The 20095-nt window shown below is 48.4% G+C and overlaps 1 protein-coding gene across 1 annotated transcript in view; it reads left to right on the forward strand.

The window, feature by feature from the left end:
• The window catches only part of PTPRN2 (protein tyrosine phosphatase receptor type N2), a 1038500-nt gene that overhangs the window by 90585 nt on the left and 927820 nt on the right, over positions 1 to 20095 (forward strand). The window contains exon 3 of the mRNA XM_058660653.1: positions 7476 to 7526. Coding sequence (XP_058516636.1) covers positions 7476 to 7526 — 51 coding nt within the window. The remainder of the gene's footprint in view (positions 1 to 7475; positions 7527 to 20095) is intronic.

Here is a 20095-nt window from a genome sequence, read left to right on the forward strand (position 1 = left end):
TCCAAACCACTGGGTTGTAGTATGGTCAGCCTGGGGAATTTTTTACCACAGGTTGTGGATGCCTTTGGCCCCAGAGAGTATTTGGAACTCATGTTGTGGTTGGGATTTGGGATTTTTCTGGATATCCAGTGATTGTGGCCTGTGGAGCCCCAAGTGCAACCTGCAATTGGGGGTTCAGGCACTTTGGGTCTGAATGATTGAGCGGTGAGCAGCAGGAGGGATGCTGTGCTTACCTTCCTGTCCTGTCCTGTCCCTCTCTGTCCTTTCCTGTCCCTGTCCATCCTGAGCTGACATTTGAGACAAGGAAGCAAGAGAGAAGAGAAAGCTCAGAGGGATGATGCCATCACAGCACACACAGGGTGACCAGTCACGAGCTGTCAGGCCAACAGAGATGGGGCTACTGGTATAGGAGGCTCCACTGGCCCTGTTGCCTCACTGTCCACCTGCAATTTGCACCATCTGTCCCTTTCCCCTTCCAAAGTTGGCCTCTTGCACAGATTTTATAAACCATTCAGAATGGACTAGAAGGATAACAATAACCTGGTATCCTTCAAGTACCCCTGAGGTTCTGAGCAGTCCAGGGTGGTGGGAGTGGGACCCAGCTTCCTGCTTGGGGTGGTGGTGAGGTTGGCAGCCTCAGAATTGGGAAGATTAGATTGAGGGGGTGGGCAGGTGTCCTTCTGCAGATCTCTCTGTACTTGATGTGGATAACGGTAGGGGGTGGGAGGGGGTGGCCGTCTGTTGTCCTCCTAACAGAGCTTCGGTTCCAGTGGCCGGTTAGGAATCTCTGCAGGGTGTATGGGGACACAGGACGCTTCAGAGACTGACGTCATCAGGCTGCGGGTTTGTTCGTGGCTGGGCTCTCAGCAGCCTAATTAGAATTTGCTCTCGCGCTGAAGATGGATGGTGTGAGGCGCTGCACGGACTCTCTTGTACGCAGGGAGATGCAGGTAGCCTGAGGTAGGGGCGAGTGCTAGCGCTTGCCTTTCTAGCCACCAGCACTAACAGGCTGTCCAGGACAGGAAGCCACTCGCATGGGCTTTCCTTGCTCCCTGTGTCCCTCCTTTGTCTTTCAAACTGCAGCCACAGCCTGCATCTGAGAATACGGGCGGGAGAAGCAAGGTGTTCCATTCCACAGTGTGCACTGCCTTGGATAACGACTTCCGAACAAAAGCTTCTGGCTGCTCCCACCTCCCACGAGGGCCTCGCCTGTCAGGGGCTGCCTAGCCTCTGGGGAGAGGCACTTTGATTTCTTGCTGTCTTTCAGGGTCTTGTTGTAAAAATAGGGGGTTCTTAACAGGGAACAACTTATCCATACCTACTTGGATATCTTGTCTTGGTTTCACGCAGCTTGGGTTTTTGAGGAGATAGAAGCATTCAGTTAGATGCCACAGTCCTAATAGTGCTTGCTCCGGGGGTGATGATGCCAGGATTACGGGGGCAGTCAACACCTGGGCACCAGGAGCATGTGCCAGGCACAGCTGGGAGTTTAAGTCTCACAACTCCTGCCACATGAACAGAGCAGGTTCCCGTTTACCTTTTGGGGGGCTTCCCAATGTGTCTGTTTGGAATACGGAGAGGTAGAGACCAACCTGCTTCCTCCTTCTGAATGTTCCAAACGAACATGAATTTTCATAAAAACATCTCAAATCTGACAGTGTTCTTTCCTGTGCTGATGTGTTTCCTAGAAAAAACGTGAATCAGTCAAATTCCCCCTAATCTTAGGTTATGAAACCTCTTTGTGGTTTTTACTAGGGAAGAAAGGAAAAGGGGGCTTTGTTCAGAGTCCCTCTTTTCTTAGCCTTTGTCACTGAAAATGTAATGGATATGAAATTATCATTGGGAAGTTTCTAATATCAATCAATGAAAGGACCTACTCTAGGCATTAGTCATAGAGTTTCAGAGGTTCAAGCACAGCTGCTTTTCTTGAGATTTGAGAGGAGACAAGAGCTCAAAGTAGCATAGAGTGAAGTGCAGTGAGTCCTGAGGTTTGTTGCTTGATTGGCATGGTAAGCTCTGACAGTCTCAGGGGCAGTGGCTACTGTGGGCCACCAACAGCCACTGGGGCTGTGGGGTGTAATAAGACTCTGAACTGAGTCTATAGGCACGGTAAAAGTTTATATAACTTTGCATGATGTGTTGCAGATGACAGATTGTTCTGTTGCTTGTTGCATGCAGAACAGTGTTGTAGAGGTACATGGCACCAAAGTGCCAGCTGTCTCCCAGCCTCAGCTTTGAAAGGAGCTGAATGTTTTCTTCTGCATCTGCTTCTCTGTGAGTGCAGGATGTCATGTTGGACCCAGCACGGGGTGATCCCTCTTGCTGTGGATCGCAAGCCTCAGTCAGTGCCCGTTTCCGAGCAGCACATGATGTTCAGTGAGCAGACAGCAAGCCAGCAAGTGGAGGCAGGGCTGGCAGGCTTCAGATGTGTGGCCTTGTGATGGCACAGGGTCTGGATGTCAGCCACCTGTGACATCTTAGAGATGCTCTCTGCTCTGCAGGGAGATGGGTGGCCAAGTGTGGGACAGGGAGCTGGCCAGGCCAGCTGGGAGGGGCAGAGACACCAAAATGATGGGAAGGCTCTATGCAGGGATTCAAAATGGTGTTTGTTGCCTAGACAGTGGCCCCAAGGCTTGATCAGATGCCGCTGGGACCATCACAGTGGGATTTTGTCCTGCTACTGGCCGAGAGAGACCCAACCAAGAAATCCCAGGATAGCAGGGAATGCTGCTCCTGAAAACTCAGTTGCACCCACCTGCTCCTCATGCCTACTTTTCCTTCATGTGAAGCACTGTTCTGCAGTGTCTAGGCCACTGGCATTCAGATGCATGGAGGTCAATAAAACAGGTTCCAGAAGATGTTCTAGGTCAACAGGGAGCAAACAAGGGGCACCAGCCCTTGTGGACGCCCCCTGGAGCCACAGGTAGGCAGGGCCCCTGCTGCTGAGCTCATTTCCCCTGGTTTCTTTAGGTGTACGCAAAATCTGCTGTGAGCTACACCCCAGTGTGGTGGTGGTGGTGGTGGTGGTGGTGATCTTGTTAGCTTGTGAGTGGGGTAAGTCATGTAGACATAGATTCAGGCAAGGGTGGGGCAACAGGAGAGGGTGGAGGGTGGGTGTTGTTGAGGAGGAGAGTGGGTGGGACACTGGTGTGATGCCCTCTGTGATGTGAGGGTCCTCGCTTCACTCTCGGTAGTGTGCTTGCATGTGGAAAGGTCGGCACGGGATGAGATTTGGGGAGAACAGCTTGGCACAGTGGACTGCATGGCATGGTGGATGGTGCAGTATCTCACTCCTCCTCAGTCTCCTCAGGTGTAGATAAATGTGTGAATCCACACTACCACATCCTCTTGCCTGGCACAGCTGGCAACAGCAGGAGCCTGTGTGTTTGGCCTTTGAGTCTGGTTTCACTACTCCCTGGCCTCCTGGCTGAGTGTGTGTTTCTGACCTTTATGGATCCTGCTTCCCTTATTTGTCAAAGTGGGAGTTGTAGCAGGTGCACTGGAAGGGCCAGAGACCATGCAGGAAAAACACACAGCCAATGCCAGGGTCTCTCAAAGGTCAGCTCTCAGCATCACCACGTCAGAGTTGCACTGCACAGGGTATGGGGCTAGGTATCACGCCGGGTTGTTATTTACTGCACTGGAGAACTCAAGGAGGAAACACTGTGGGGTAATGGGAAATCGATGAACGAGAACACTTTGTTATTTGTGGAAAATTACCACTGGGAAAACAATAAGATACTTGCTATTAATATATGCCATGTAATCCACACAGCAGATGGGTTTTGTTATAGTTTTAAGTAGTTATAATACTAAATCATTTATGGTTTTCTAGCATTTTCAGCTCTCAGGGAAGTAAGATGAGAATATTCTTGGATTCCAAGAGTCTTCCAGTGGGTTGTAGCTGAACCCAAAGCAATGATCCTACTTGTGAGGCTCATTTGGGGTGAGGATTCATGGCCATGGACCTTTGTCTCATGTTTGATTCCCCAAACCTATCTAGTTCTTGTGCATCTGCATTGGCTTTGGCACAACCCTGTGGGCAGATGGAGTTATGCCAGTTCCCTCTTGACAGGTAGGGAGAAGAGCTGAGGCATGTTCCTTGAGTTTTAGGCCACTCCTGCTCTGACAGTTTCACGTCTGGAAGTGATACCTTGAGGTGGAACGGGGATGAGCAGGTGAGGGGCACACGAGGCGTGGACTGGGCAGTTCTCTAGCTTTCACTCCACGGAGGGGGAGGCTACGGCCTCCGTATCACCGTCACTGTGTTTCCTCTGTAAAGTCTTCCTGGAGGGGCAGATCTGGTCTGACTTTTTGCAGAACTGGATCTATTTGCATCTTGAAGATGGTAAACAAACCAACAAACAAATAAATGGAAAAGCAGAGGCAGGATAGTGACCAGATGCTGCTTAGCATTCTGAGAAAACCAAAGGGAAGCAGAATTAGAACTTAAAGGTCGTTCAGAGTGCACATGAGCCTGAGTGTGTGAATGTATGTATACTTATATGTGCACACACGTGAATGTGTATGTGTGTACGTGTGTGTGTGTGTGTGTGTGTTCCACAGCTTCAGGGAAAAATGCTGAGCAAGGAGGAATCACCTGAGCTGCAGAGCCCTGTTCTGATGGTGAGCCAAGGGAGTGGTAGGACTTCTGGAAATACCATGTGCTTTCATTGATAGGGTGGTTAACATGTTAAAGTTAGGGAATACTAGTCTGAGGCATTGGATGGCATGCAGGTGAGGTCTGCCAGATGGGCTGCTGCAGGTGCTCTTTATGGATTTAGCTGCTGGCCTTAGTGTGATGTCTAGCCAGCTGACCCCTGGGCTGGGCACAGGAGCCCATGTGAGTCTTGGGAACAGGGGGTGAGCCAAGTTCCTGCTGGAAAAGACATCTTTTATTTCTTGATGACTTACAGTCATAATCACTGCTACTAGGTGGCTGATATTTAAAATGAAATATATTCTTTCTTAATTTTAGAGCAAACAACAACACAAACACATCAGAAGTCAAATTAGCATATTGACTGGCTCGGTGAAATACGCATAACGTTTGCCTCTCTGGTGATAAATAACTTGAAATACCGCTGTTTGTCACCCGTTCTCCAGGGAGCATTGCCAGTCCTTCTGACATACCCTGTCATTGCTAGTCCCTCAAATGGGTCAGACAGGGCAGATGCTAATAGCAGGTTGTTCTTCCAAGGTCATGATCCCAGTGTTAGTTGCCATGCACACCTCGTTCAGGCCCGGTAATAGTTAGCCGTGGTTCAGAGATTGAAGGACCAGGAAAACTTTTCTCCTGTACCTCCTCCAACAGGTGTCTGTCCTCTGTCATTCCCACATGACAGATGTGTGTATGAGTGGGTGTCCAACCCCAGAGGTGAGTGTGTACTTGTCCTTGCGTCCTGCCTTCCTCAAGGTCTTTCTACTGGCCCTGGAACTCAGTGATGCTGCACAGAGAATTGTGTCACCAGCCCTGCCACAGCCAGGATGCTGACCTGGTCTGGGATGCTGTGACTTCACAAAGTCCCACTGTGCCCACAGCCTGGACAAGTCCTGGGGGCTGGCTCCCCTGTCTGGGAGTCTGGAGGGTCAGCAGTGGGAGAGCCCCAGGGCTCTCCTTCCGTTGTTCATTAATGGGGAAGTCCAGGTTACTTCCTCCCCACCTCCTCCTCTGCTGGATCAGGTGTCTCTTGCTGCTTTCCTTTCTGGTTACATTGCCATTTCCATACCACGCTTAGGTGCTTGTGCATCAGGAGGACAAGTAGAGACCCCTGATGACCAACTTGGGCTGCTTTCAGGGAAAGGCATGACTCTGGACATGGTATCCAGGGATGCAGTGCTGTTTCTCATGAGGCTGCTCAGCTGTTATGGAAATACAGAAGCTGTGCTGCTGTGGCTTAACTTGAAGCTCACCCATATTGAGTGCCTGCTTGTGGTGGGCAGTTTGCCCAGAGCAGGGCAGACTGGACAGCCAGCTCACCTTGGTTTCCCCTCGATACCACTTAAGAGAGAGAGACCCCAAAAACCACAGCTCTGTCCCAGTTGGCTACAATAAGCTGTTGCTTTCTCCTTTGGGAAGGTTGTAAAGCTATTGTGGGAGCATGGTGATTCATGGTGATTCTGTGTGTATTTAGTTCTGCGGCGAGGGAGGCTCAATTTTGCCCACTCTGCAGATACTGGGCTTGTGTCTCACTCAGCCTGATTTTGGTTTTGCATAATTGTGTGCTGCTGCTCTAAGGATCCTACACCAACTCCCTTGTGGAAAAGTTAACAATTAATTTTGGATTAACTTTGTAATTAATTGCCAGTTCCTTTTTATTCATCCATTGCTACTTAAGCACCTGCTGGGTACTTGACCCATGGGCAGCCACAGAAGAAATGGCAGAATTAGCAAGAGAAGTCTTTGGTTCCTGCCCGCAGATTCTCACAGCTGGGAGAGGGAGACATAGACAGTCACACTGAGAGAAGTCCTGTGATAGGTGTCTGGGCATAACTAGCCTGGTAGAGTGGTCTTGGAAGATCCCACGGTGTCTTGGAAGGGGCTTTGCTGGTTGGAGACATGGGAGTGAAAACCTACCTTGGCATAGAGTGCCTTTCAGTGTTGTGACAAGGGATGGAGTGTTGGCAAGGTATACAGCTCCTGGGCCAGGGTAGCAGGGCTCACTGTGGGCCTGGCTTTCCCTATCCTGCCCCACACAGGGAGCTTCTGTTGCTCATGACCTCGTCTGGTCTGGCACACCCTACCTAGGATGGATATTCTCTTGACACACGGCAGACTGCCGGCCTGCACCCTCTGCCCTTACCTCTCTTCTCTGGGTGCACAGGTTTGCTGGGGACCTGTGCCCTGTTTTGTATGGAGGTCGCCAAGATTCTTTCTGGGTTGAGACCCTGAGTGGAGGGATGGTGCTCTCCTTCTCCCCCTCTTACAGGTGTCTGTGGCGGGTGGCCTCTCTTGCAGCAAGCTCCTTGGAGCATGAATACCCCTCTCCTTCCCCTTTCCAGATCTCTCTGTTCTCTGGGAAGCAGATGGCAGCTCCCATGGTATGCATGTGTTGCATATTAGGCAAACAATGATCGAGGGAGGAATGCAGAGGTGCTAACCTGTTTCTGAAGCTGCCTGACTTTAAACTCAGCTAGGGGTCCCTTGGGGGTGCCCCAGTTTGTGGAGCTCAGCCTTCAGGGGTAAAGACAAAGAGGGTATCCACATGACTTCTCTTGCTTTCATGGGCCCCACTGCCTGCCTGGAAGACATGAGACCCACAGAGCATCCTTCCGATAGAGACATTGGCCCAGAGCATGCAGGGCCCTGGCCTCGGGATAGTGAGGGTCATCTCCAAGAAGTACCATCAAAAGGGCCAGTCTGGCGAGTCTGCGCAGTGGCTTTGAGACTCTCCAGCTGGCGGGTACCAGGGTCTCCCAGGCCCATCTTTGTTCCTCCTCTCACTGACTCGTTGTCTTTTGTTTTTCCTGCCCAGGTTGCCTGTTTGAGGATGGATTGTGTGGACCATCAGAGGCCTGCGTAAATGGTGAGTGTGAGGCCCTGGCCACATGCTGCTAGAGTTTGCTGGCTGCCTCTTCCTGACACATGCAGCCCCACGACAGGCTCCAGCCACGCTTGTCACAGGAACTCCAGCCCTGCCCAGCACGATGTGAATTGTCCGCTGCTCATGGAGAGAGCTTGGAGCTGAAACCTGTCTGGATGTCAGATCAAGGGTGGGGAAGTGAACACAAGGGCAGTGGATCCTACTGTTCATATGCAAACAGGCGTGTGCATTTTTGCCTGTGTCTGGGCTACAGCATCTTGGGGCGGTTCGTGAAAAGCTAGGTGATGGTTGGGGGAGGTGTTGGAGCCATGGGTGATGGATTCCTGTGGGCGGCAGTGCTGGAATAGAATGGGCATACCTGCCCTGACCTTCCACAGGGTCAGTGTCCACCATGACCTGGTTGCTTTGGTTGTTTCCGAAGCCTCTGCCTGATTCTTCTCTATCAGTCAGTGAGGTTTTCATCCCGTTTGCCACTTGTTTGCTTTCTTATCAGGCAGATCGAAGCATCTTTTGCTTGTAGCTCACAAGGAAGGTAGAATACAGAGAGTGAGAAGTCCTGCTTTCGGCAGCTCTGGCTGGGGCGATGCTGAGGGGAGGGGTCAAACCACCAAGAAACACTTCTCTGCGGCTGGTTTTCCCACAGTGAGGCTGGCCCTGCACCAGCCACGTGAAGACTGGTGGGAGATGCCCATTCTCTCCTTCTAGCTCTCTGCCCCTAGATGATGGAGATGGAGTGGGTTTGTTTCCTGCCTGGGTTCTGCTTGCTACTGTTGATGACCTGGCACAGGTATCTTTGTTACGCTTCTGGGTTCTCTGTACAAACATGGATGTGGTAGGAGAGCTCGGTCTGCAGAGAAAGGTGCTAGCTGATCAGGTACTGTGAGACCTGGTGTCCAGGGTGGCCCTTCCCTGAGCACAGCTGCTTGCTAGACTGGCCTCAACTCGGCAGGTGCTGGTGGAAACAGTGTGTACACGGAGAGTGTCAAAGGTAAAAAAAATGTGGCACTCGTATGCCCACTCATGGGGCTAACCCCAGGCCCAAGATCAGGACCTTTAGGGCTTGGAATCGTGGCTTGGCCGGAGGGGTGCTGGAGACATAGAGAATTTGTTGTGGACATTCTGGAGTGTTTGTTCTACTCTGTGCTTATTATTGTTTGGTGGAGTGATCTCATCAGGTGGTAATGTGGATTAGAAGACCACCAGAAGGGCAGCCACACACAGGTCACGGGTGGGATGATGGGTACAGGTCCAGTCCTCCAGCCGGACACGTGGCCTCTTACTCAGCTCTGCTCTGGGTTCCTTAATATTTGGGCAGCCAGCATTTAGAGGCAGTGTTAAAAGAATGCTTTTTAAACATATCCCGTATCTGTCTGGACCCCACCATTGTGGTGATAAGGGAAGCAGGTGTGTGCGTATGTAATTTAACTGGTGGCATAGCTAGCACCTGTAAAATAAAGACAGTGACTGCCTCCTTTCCTGTCTCCTCTAGAAAGCAGACCTGGAGGATGGTCACAATCATTCTCAGATTTTTTTTCTCCTCTTAACTTCAATGTGCCTTTCTGACATCAAATGATATTAAGATAATAGCTTTGAATTCTTTGGAAAAGAAAAGCAATTTAAATGTAAATAGTAAACATAAATATTCAGGCCTTGATTTATGGAAACAGACAATATTTGGTATATTTTTTTTCTGGTATAATTAAGGTCTGGGAAGTCACAAAGTGGGCATGGCCCAATCTTATAAAATTGTGTGCATCGTGTGACTGATGGAGTAATAAAAAAAATTGTATCCTGCCACGACTAGCCTGGATTTATGGTTGCCACGGTGACTGTATAATTCAGCCTGCCAGCTGTTTGGGGCAGAGAGGTGTGGCCAGCAGCCACAGTGAGGACAGATGCACTGTATGGAGTGGAGTCCAGAATGTTCTGTTCAGACACAGAGTCTATTGATTAGTCTCTCCTTCTCCTCTCTCTACTAACGTCTCTTTTCTTTGGACACATGAGCCTACATATAATCCTATTAGTCTGTATGTTTGTTTTTTTTTTTCCAAAAAGCTCAACAGACTTTGTTTAAAAATTAAAATGTTTGGTTGGAATAAGATACTTTATAAAGTAAAATCATTGATGTATTTACCACCTCACATTCATTCGATTAACTCCTAAAAAAAGAAATCCAGAAACAGACATTGGCTAAGGTGTTGAGATATTAGAACCCTGTGTCCAGTCAGTGTGAATTTAGACTAGGCTATAAAGAAAAATGAACAGTGCTGTAGTTCCTCAGGGAATTAAAACTCAAGTTACCGTCTGCCGAGCAGGCAGCTAGCCTCTGGGTGTAGATCCCAAAGGATTGAAATACAGGACATGAAGAGACATGTGCACATCCATGTTCTCGGCAGCACCAGACACAGTAGACTAAGGCTCTGTTGACAGAGGATGGCGAAGCCGAGTGTGGGCTGTGATCCCTGTTAAGGAAGGCAGTCCTGAGATGCAGGACAACATGGATGAACCCCGATAACAGACAATGCACCGTGAAATCCGCCACATTTGCACGCACAACGCCTGTGTGAGGCCACTGATGCGAGGTAACCGTGACTAGTCAGATTCACACCAGGAGAGATGAGGATGGTACTTGCCAGCGGCTGGCGTGAGCTTTCCGTCCCTGAAAATGAGAAGTTTTTGGAGGTGATGGCTGCACAACATTATGAATGTAATGAGTCCTGCTGGACTGTGCTCCTGAAAATGGCTATGATGGTAACTTTTACATGTCTACTGCTGCCATAAAAACTGCAAAATTGAAACTCTGTAGTCATTTTGTTTTAGAGAGCACATCTATGTTTTGACAGTTTATCTCAAGATCAAGTGTGTACAACATCCTGGAGCGGGCTGCAGGACAGGGAGTTTTGGATGGAGTCACATTGGCGTCCTGAATAATGAGAAAATAGGTTTCGAAACATTTTAAAAAATGGATTTGCCCCTATGGTCAGTAAGTAAATGGGGCACATCTTAAACAGATGGTGTGTTCTAAAAATAATTTCTAAAGGTATAATAATCTGTGCCTTCTTATGTAAGGAGAAAAGAAAAGCAAAGATTAGAAAAAGATTTTACATGTGCCAGGAAGTGAGATTTTTTTTTCACCCACTGCTGAGGGGAGCACAGCTCAATGCATTCATCATGGAAATCAGCGTGCCAGAGCACTTGGGGGCCTCATGTGCGCCACAGTCCCTGAACCAGAAATACAATTTGTAAGAACATATCCTTTTTTTAAAAAAAGACTTATTTTTATTGGAAAGGCAGATTTACAGAGAGAAGGTGAGGCAGAGAGAATGATCTTCCATCTGTTGGTTCATTCTCCAAATGTCTGCAATGGCCAGAGCTGAGCTGATCAGAAACCAGGAGCCAAGAATTTCTTCTGGGTCTCCCACATGAGTGCAGGATCCCAAAGATTTGAGCTGTCCTCTACTGCTTTCCCAGGCCATAAGTAGAGAGCTGGACGGGAAGTGGAGTAGCTAGGACATGAACTGGTGCCTATATGGGATGCTGGCGCTTGCAGGTGGAGGTGTAGTTGAGCCATCACACCAACCCCAGAAAGAAGATATCCTAATAACCCATGGTTCAGAATACTACAGAAACCTTCCAACACAGAGAGTTATTCTTTGCAGTGATGTATTTCTCAATTTAAAAAACAGTAGATAGATGTTTAACATTTAAAAGCATATATATATATATACATATTTTTGTTTTTGTTTTGTGTGTGTGTGTGAGAAAGAGAGAGAGAGAGAGAGAGAGAGAGAGAGAGAGAGAGAGAGAGAGAGAGATAATGAATAAGCGAGTAGTATTTCCCTTCTGATAATTTGTTCTCCAAATTCCTGTAATAGCTTGGTCTGGACCAGGCCCAATCTAGAAACCAGAAACTCAGTCTGGGTCTCCCATGTGGACAGCAGGAACCTAAAGACTCAAGCCTTTACCTCTTCCTCCAGGGCTGTGGATTAGCAGGCAGGTGGAACTCTCAGTGGGGCTGAAACTCAAACCCAGACTCTCTGGTATGGGGAGTGGGCACTGTGAGAGGCTTAACTGCTGCTCCACACATCCACCTGGCCTTTTTTTTTTTTAATTATTTTTTAATAATCTTACTTAGTTGATTAGGGTACAAAGGGTCAAGGGCTACAGGGTAGAAGTGGGTAATACCATTGTTTCCACACTAATATTATCATTTTCCCCTGTATCTGGGGTCAGGGGAGAAACAAAGGGGAAAGCCCCACCCAGCCTCCCACCCATCCCAGATCCCCAACGGGATCAGAATGTCCTGCTCAAACAGTTTTGATGGTTCATCAGTTCTGGATTGCTGCCAATCTCTCAGTTCCAATCGCAATGAAATCTATTCAGAATCCACTGGCTGACAGTCTCTTCATGGTTGGGGTTCTAAGATCAGCAGTTCAGTTGGAGGGATCTCCAAAGAAACTTCATCTGAGATGATCCCAAACCTGATTGTTGCGCGAGTTTGCTGGTACACAGTCCAACACTGTCCGTCACACCAATCAGCTTATGCACGTGCTGGTCATTGCGATTGCTGGGTCCGTTCTGTTTCCAGTCCTGTCTTCCTCGTGAATCAACGGGTGTTGTAGTCCAGCTCAATCCTACCCACTTCATGCTCGGTCCTCACGCAAACCGGTTGGAGCTGCAGCCTAGTTGGGGCGACTCCCCATAACCCCCACCAGTTCTGCCCCCTACCCTGGTTCCCATGCTTGACCTGGCCTTTTTTTTTAAAGTTCTGTTATGTTCACATCCAAATACTAGACAGACATTAAGAAGGAAGTGTGCAAAGAGTTGTTAGTGCACCAGTAAGTGCAGCTGGTGGGATGTAAAATGCAAAATGAAAAACCCAATATCTAAAACTAAGTCTAACAGAGTGACAGCTGGATAAAAATTATGCAAGGAAGAAAGGCAAAAAGTTATGACTAGGAAGAAAGGCAAAAACAACGCTTCATTCTGCGAAGAGTGGCAACTGCTGGTGGAAACTTATTTCTCCATATTTCTCTATTTTAACGTATTTTTCATCCAAGCACTTCTCTATTAGAAGAGACGTGGAAGGAGGCACCTGAATGAACCATATATAGAAAGGTGTTTGCCATCGGAGCTTAGATACCTACACAAAGTTGCCAGAAAGGAGACAGAGAACCTGGGGGTGTGGACCAGAGGAGATGCCCGGGGGATGACTGTTGTATGAATGTGTGAGCTAGCGACTGTGATCCTGCTTGGGGGAGATGACAAGCTCACGGATGGCAGGAGCCTGCTGGCTTTGTGCTGTATCCGCCAAGGTTGAGTTCAGCACTGTGGCAGCCCACAGTCCAGAGGCCCGTGGCCATGTGCGTGTGCAGGCTGTTGCAGGGGGCAGGAGAGGATCTGCCCTTCACTCCAGCTCACTGGTGGGAGGGGCACCTTGTAGGACATGGCTGCTTGTTGGGAACCTTGTGCTCCACAGCATGCGATTTGGCTAAGCCTGATCCTGCTGGGCCAGTGAGCGGCTGCTTTCATGGCCTCAGCTTACATCCTGTGGCCAGGATGTGAGCAGGTGTTGGTGCTGTCTTCCCCAAACCCTTTCTCCATTGCCAAGGGCAGGGTGTCTTTTTTTTTTTTTTTTTTAGTTTTATTTTTTTAGTATATTTTTGACAATCTTTACATAGTTAATTAGGGTAAAAAGGTTCAAGGGCTATAGGAAAGTGGGTATAACTATTATTTCCATATTGTTTCCTTCACGTATCTGAGGTAAAGGGGGATATTGAGGGAGAAGCCCCACCCGGTTTCCCACCCACCCCAAGTCCCGGATGTGGGGCATGCTCCGAGGGTCTTGCTCAAGTGGTTTTGATAGTTCACTAGTTATGAATCACTGCCAATCTCGCCACTCCAAGCACAATGAGGTCGTTGAAGAATCCACTGATTGACACAGTCCATCCTAGAGTCTCCATTTGCCCAGTATTTCGCTGCCAACGTATAGTTGAGGTGGTTGATTGACTTGTTCTTTCTTCTGTCTTTTCTTGGTTAGGGTTCTGAGTCCAGCATTTTGATTGGGGAGATCCCCAAAGAAACTTTGAGGTATTCCCAGACCAGATTCTTGTGTGTTCTAGAAAGCACAGGGCCTGGCACAGTCCATCATCCCGATCAGCTGGTGGTTGCGATTGCTGGGTTGGTTCTGTTTTCAGCCCCGACTTCCACTGGAACCAATGGGTGTTGCAGTTAAGGGCAGGGTGTCTTCAGGAATTGAGGCTGTCTCTTGTGGTGGAACACCATTTACCTGTGAAAAGGGAATGAGGCACTGACACATGTTACCATGCGGATGAGCTTTGAAACACTGAGATAGTGCCATATCATCTCATTGCCTCTGCAGTGGTGGTGGCTCAGGTGTGTGTGTGTGTGTGGAGGCGAGATGGTCTAAGATTGAATGCAGTGAAGGTCGCAGGGCTCTGCATACAGTAAAAACTGCTGACTTTGTACATTTGGAAGGTGAATTGGATGGTATGTGAACTGTATTTCAACAGAACTGGCTTAGAAAAGAAAATAATAATAAAGAACATGAGGAGATGAGGAAAGGAGCAGGGAGGGCCTTGAGAGGAAGAAGTTGTCCCTGTGCCATCCTGCGCTCCAATGGTGATGCACCACTGTGCTTGCACAGAACCTCCTGGGAGGGAGGGAGGAACAGGATTCTCCTGCTAAATCTTTTCCCAAAAGATGCAGATGGCTTTTTTTTTTTTAAGAAAGAAATCTCGGGCCTAACTTGGTAGCTAAATCCTCGCCTTGCAAGCACCACGATCCCATATGTGTCCTGGTGCGTGTCTTAGCTGACTGCTTCCCACCCAGCTCCCTGCTTGTGGCCTGGGAAAGCAGTGGTGGATGGCCCAAAGCCTTGGGACCCTGCACCCATGTGGGATACCTGGAAGAAGCCCCTGGCTTCTGGCTTCAGATCGACTTAACTCCGGGTGTTCAGGTTACTTGGAGAGTGAACCAGTGGGTGAAAAATCTCTCTGCCTCTCCTCCTCTCTGTAAATCTGCCTTTCCAATTAAAAAAAAAATGTTAAAAGAAAAAAAGAAAAAAAAGCAGTTTCCAGCCTGAGGACCCAGTGTGCCATTTAGGAAGCGCCGCATAGGAATCTACTGAGGTTGCTGGTGAAGGACTTTAGGATATTCAGATCTGAAGGTTCTTCCTAGTTCTGGGAAGGTATGTGATGAACTTTATTGGTACTCTTGGCCATAGCATGCAGTGTAGGTCATCAGTGGAAAATCATTTATTGAGTGAACAGATGAAAGAATAAGTGAATCGCGATTTCTGCAACACAGAATTCATAGCACCCCTAATCTTCCCACTTCGGGCAGAAAAGCAAATCTCTCATTCGTGCTTAAGTTCATTCATGGCTGAGACCCATACCATAAAAGATTAAGATTAGTGAAAAAACCCCACAAATTTATTTAATGTTAGTTTTATATGACATGGAGTCTTTAGATATGAAGAGGCGAAGAAACTGGAAAACTGCTTATGAATGGTTGTGCGTTCGAAGGCAAACATTGGTGTTATGGGAGTGGGAAGGGCTTGGCAAGGCCTGTGGTTCAGTTTTCTCCCAGACCTGTGTCTGCATGAGGGTGTTTGTTCCCTCTGAGAATGGGAGGAACACCCTAAACTCCTCTGGAAGTCTTAGGACCTGCCTTGGGGGAAGATGTGTCAGGTTTTGGGGTCCACCCCAGGACAGAAGGGAGAGGGATTTCAGAGTTTCTGGGCCTGCTTTCGGGGTTTGTTCTAGTACTGAGGTGCTACATTTTGGGGTGCTCTGTTTATTAATTTATTTAAACATACATAAACCCCCACAGATCTGTAATCTGTCTCTTACTGATAAAGTGCCCCCTACAAGTCTTGCTTCTCAGCCTCTTTACTCATGTTTTATGAAACAACAAACTCACACTTTTTGCCAAGGAAATCATGAATAGACCTCACCTTCTGGGACACAAAAATACAACTGGGATACTACTAATAAATAAATACCTGGGAATTCAGTAATTCTGTAGTCCGTGCTTCATTCCACTTAACAGCAATATCCAAAATAGAAGTAGCATCTTTCCAAACAGTGATGGCAACACTGGTCATTGTGTCATCAACCTCGATTTTCACAAGCATCCCCTGGAACCCACTGTGGAGCCTTCAAGAGGGGGAGGCTCTTGGGAACCTGGGGAAGCTATTATGGGAATTGGAATCTCAGTTTTTGTATTCCACATTTTTGCTCCCACGAAGATTAGAATTCAAAGCAGAGGCGTAATTCAGTGCTCGAGTGCAGGGTTCATTTAATAGGAAAGAGGGAATATGCATCATGTGTGGGAAATCTGTCATGTGTGGGGCAGAGTTGCCTGGGAAGTCAGCATGTGGGGAAGAGGCCAGATTAAGACTCAAAAGTCAAATGTGGAAACAGGGGCACTTCTGTGTGCAACATTAGCTTTAATGGGGCAGGAGCTGGTGCCCCAGTTGCTGTATGGACAGGGTGGAACTAGGTGGGGTTTGGTGTGCGTAGCGGTTTTCAGTTTATGTGGTGCCTTCATAGGGAGCGTAACTTCCACTTGACTCTGATGGTGTCTCTTCCTTCCTGGTGTAGGAGAAGCAGGAGCATCACAGGATGCACCAGATTGATGGTAAAGGCAGGACTAGAGGCAGAACTATCAGGGATATCCTCCGGCCCACGTGTTCCTACCTAATCTTCTGCCCATCTCTACCACATCAAAGTCAGACCTCTCCATACTGCCTGTCCACAGCCGTCTGAACGTCTATGCAGCTGGACAACCTTGGCGTGTCCAGTTTTCCTTCTCTCTCCGAGTTCTTTATTGAGGTTCATGATTTAAAATGTGTGGGTCTTATTGCTGTCACCTAATCTCTTTTTCAAACCAACTGTGCTTTTTCAGTCTCCCAGTTGTCAAATGGCAACTTCTTCTTATTCTATTTTTTTCCAATGCAATAAAACAGAATAGGTCTGTTTATCAAATTTGCCATTGCATGCTGGGTAACCCACTAAATCACAACTAGATGTGGATGGAACCATCCTGTGGTCACCAAATAGGAAACTAAAAAGGGAAAAAAATGTCCTGAACTTTCTCCATGAAGTATTTTTTTTTTAAAAGATTTTATTATTATTGGAAAGCCGGATATACAGAGAGGAGGAGAGACAGAGAGGAAGATCTTCCATCCGATGTTTCAGCCGCAACGGGCCGGTGTGCGCCAATCCGATGCCGGGAACCAGGAACCTCTTCCAGGTCTCCCACGCGGGTGCAGGGTCCCAAAGCTTTGGGCCGTCTTCGACTGCTTTCCCAGGCCACAAGCAGGGAGCTGGATGGGAAGTGGAGCTGCTGGGATTAGAACCGGCGCCCATATGGGATCCCGGGGCTTTCAAGGCGAGGACTTTAGCCGCTAGGCCACGCCGCCGGGCCCACGAAGTATTTTTGACCTGTGTCTTTTTATACCTCAAGAAATCTTTAGGAAGAAAGTAAGAAAAGAGGGAGGAGGCTGGAAGGGATGGGCTCCATCAGTTAACAGATACACATCTCAGCATCTTCAGCTGTATTGACGGCAGCCTCAGCCACGTGGACCATGAACCGAGCACTCATTGCATCCTGAGTAACATTCCTAACATTAACTCCTATAATCCTCACTCATGGTCTGAAGATGAGGAGACTGAGGGTTGGAGGAGTTAGGGGAGCCTCAATCTCTCAGCTCTTAGGACAGCCGTTTGGCACCTGCTCTGCCCTGCTCTGGCCTGTGTTTCAGTTAAGATGAGCAGGATAGGCGCTTCAGCAACTCAGCCTCTGCCTGGGGGTACGTGAGATGAGGCGGCTTCAGATGCCTGGTGGAGAAACTGGCGCTCACTTGAAGACATTGGCCTGAGTCAGTGTCCATGGGTGACTGGTTCGCTCCAGTGTGAGGCCCTCTGTTTCCTCCATGTGCTGCTAAGGAATCGAATGCAGAGGGAAGGGGCTTGTGCTCACTTCAGCAGCACATATACTAAAATTGGAATGATACAGAGGGAAGGGGCTGGATTAGACAATGCAAGACCACCTTCTTCCTCCCATACCGTCATTACTGAGTCTCCTGGAGTAGGGTGGAGGAGCAAGAAGGCAAGCTGAACATGGGGGTAACCCTCCCTCTCTGGGCCCTACATTTATTTCAGTGTGTATTGGATGTCTCCTCCAGGCAAGGGCTGAGTAGTCACGGGTCCTTGATCATCACTGCAAATCTCAATATAATATAATGGTGAATATAATATACAAATGTGAAGGTGAGGTAACAACACAATGGTGACATTTAACATTTCGCTGATTTTGATTTTGGAAGCTGTGCAGTCTGCCACAGAGCACCTGTGTGCTGGGTTGTACTCCCAGCTCTCTATGTAGACCAGCTTGTTTAATCTCAAGGGACCTTTGAGGCAGGTGCTGCTGTTGATCTGCATGTGAACAAGGAGACTGAGAACAAGGGACTTGACACACAGTGGCATGTGTTGCAGCCGGAAACTGGGTGGCCTTATTCTCATGTTTTGAGAATAAACCAGTAGGTCATAAACGGGGCTCAGGCCACTGCTTTGTCAGTGTGTCGTGGTAGCCTTGGATGAGCCACGTGTAGACATGTTATATGTGAGTTTAGTGGCAAGCAGAGTGAGTCCCTGTTCCCATCCCTGCTGGAAGGATTCGCAGATGTTGGCCTCTGTAAGCTCTGAGGGGAAGGGGTGAGAGGTAACCAGGTGAAAGGGCCAACAGAAAGTCTTACTTTGTTTCTCCTGTATCTGTTGTTCTCAGCCACAAAGATCCAGGAAAGTCTGAAACTAGGTCACTTCCAAGCCCATTGGCACGGGCCGGGAAAGAGTCTGGTGTCAGTTCTTCCCAAGTTAACCACCCATGTCCCTGAGTACCAGCCACCAGGACATCTCAAGGCATATGCCAGCCCCACATGCCGTGCAGACGTTCTGGGTTGGTTTGTATCCAAACTTGGGGACAAGCTCTACTAATTCATCCAATGGGAGGATTGGCAAACCCCTTGAAAGAGCTGAGAGTCTGTGTCCATCGTGGGAAGAAGCAGGTGCCTTCCTCCCTGCTTCCCTGACAATACAGGTACTGGTACCCCACTGAGGAAGGTGTGGCCCGGGAGTGTAGGGGCTACCTCATCCCAATGCTGCTGTTGCACGTGGCTCCTTTGGAAGCCTGTTGTGTCACATGTGGATGAGCAAAGCTTCGGGGCCACTTCCTTGTGTATTGACTGACCTTGGGCGGTATTTGCATTAGGTTTTCTTGCTTGTCTGGAAGGTGCTGTTTGGTTGATGGCATCCCTAATTCTGTTGGGCCCATTGTCATCCATCAGGTGGGCCCTTTGCACTTCCTGTGCTTACCATTCACATCTTTGCCCACTTGCCACTGCAAAACTTTCTTCTGGTGATAGGCGGGATGCTCCTTACAAGGAACATGCCACGCATGTTGCTGATGGGTCTGTCTTTGTACAGTGTGTACACAACACAACCTTTTCCCGATTATCTGTCCTGTTTGTTCCCCGAGTCGTGCGGCTAATGAACACAGTTATCCCAGTTTTCACTTATTGTACCCTGTATTTTCCTTGTCTTGTCTTCGTAGCAGTCCTAACTGCCCCTGGTTTTCTATACTGCTCTCTAAGTTGGCCTGCCCACCTTGCATCTCTCCTGCCTAACACATCCTGCCCTTCACATCCTCACGTTTCAGTGCCTTGTTTCTCCTGATTCTGAAACCTCATTATCCTTTTCCTTCCCAGATTCAGATGTAAATTTAAGGAAGCATGAGTGTTTGTGAACATTCACCATGTGTTTCTAACCTTGGGCTTGTTTTTTAGATTGTTTTATTTATTGAAAATCAGTTACACACACAGACAGAGTAAGGGATGTAGGAAGGAAGTCAGAGAGAGAGAGAGAGATTGTCATTCACTCATTCACTAGATCATTTCCCAAAGAGCTGGAAGGGCAGAAGCTTGGCCAGACTGAAGCCAGGGGCCAAAAGCTTCATCTGGGTGTCCCACATAGGTGGCAGGGACCCAAACACTTGGGTCATCCTATGCTGTTTTTCTCAGGTTATTAGTAAGGAGCTGGAGTGAAAGTGGATTAGCTAAGACTCAAACCAGTGACTATATGGGATATTGGTGTCACAGGAGTTGGCGTTAGCCACTATACCCCAGTGATGGCTCCCTGAAGACATGCTTTTAGAGCCACTTCCATCTTCATGATTTCTGCTTTATTGTCTGATGACTTCCTTTCTTGTCCATATCTTGTGCATGGTACAGATCCCACCCATTCCTGAGGACTAGGAGTATGCCTCAACTTCTTCCCTTTTCCAGAGCTCCGGTCTCCTCATTCTCCCTATTCCCTGGGGAAAGTTACTGCTTGTCCCACCCGGGACATTCAGTGCTGAAAGCTTCCCAGGAATCTTAAAGGGCCAGATGGTCTAACACAGCACACACAGTATTTGCTGATTTCTGGATGGTTTGCCTCTGACAAGAAGCAGGCATCTTGGAGGGCAGA

This window comes from Ochotona princeps, chromosome 2 (assembly GCF_030435755.1).
Source record: "Ochotona princeps isolate mOchPri1 chromosome 2, mOchPri1.hap1, whole genome shotgun sequence".
Taxonomy (NCBI): domain Eukaryota; kingdom Metazoa; phylum Chordata; class Mammalia; order Lagomorpha; family Ochotonidae; genus Ochotona; species Ochotona princeps.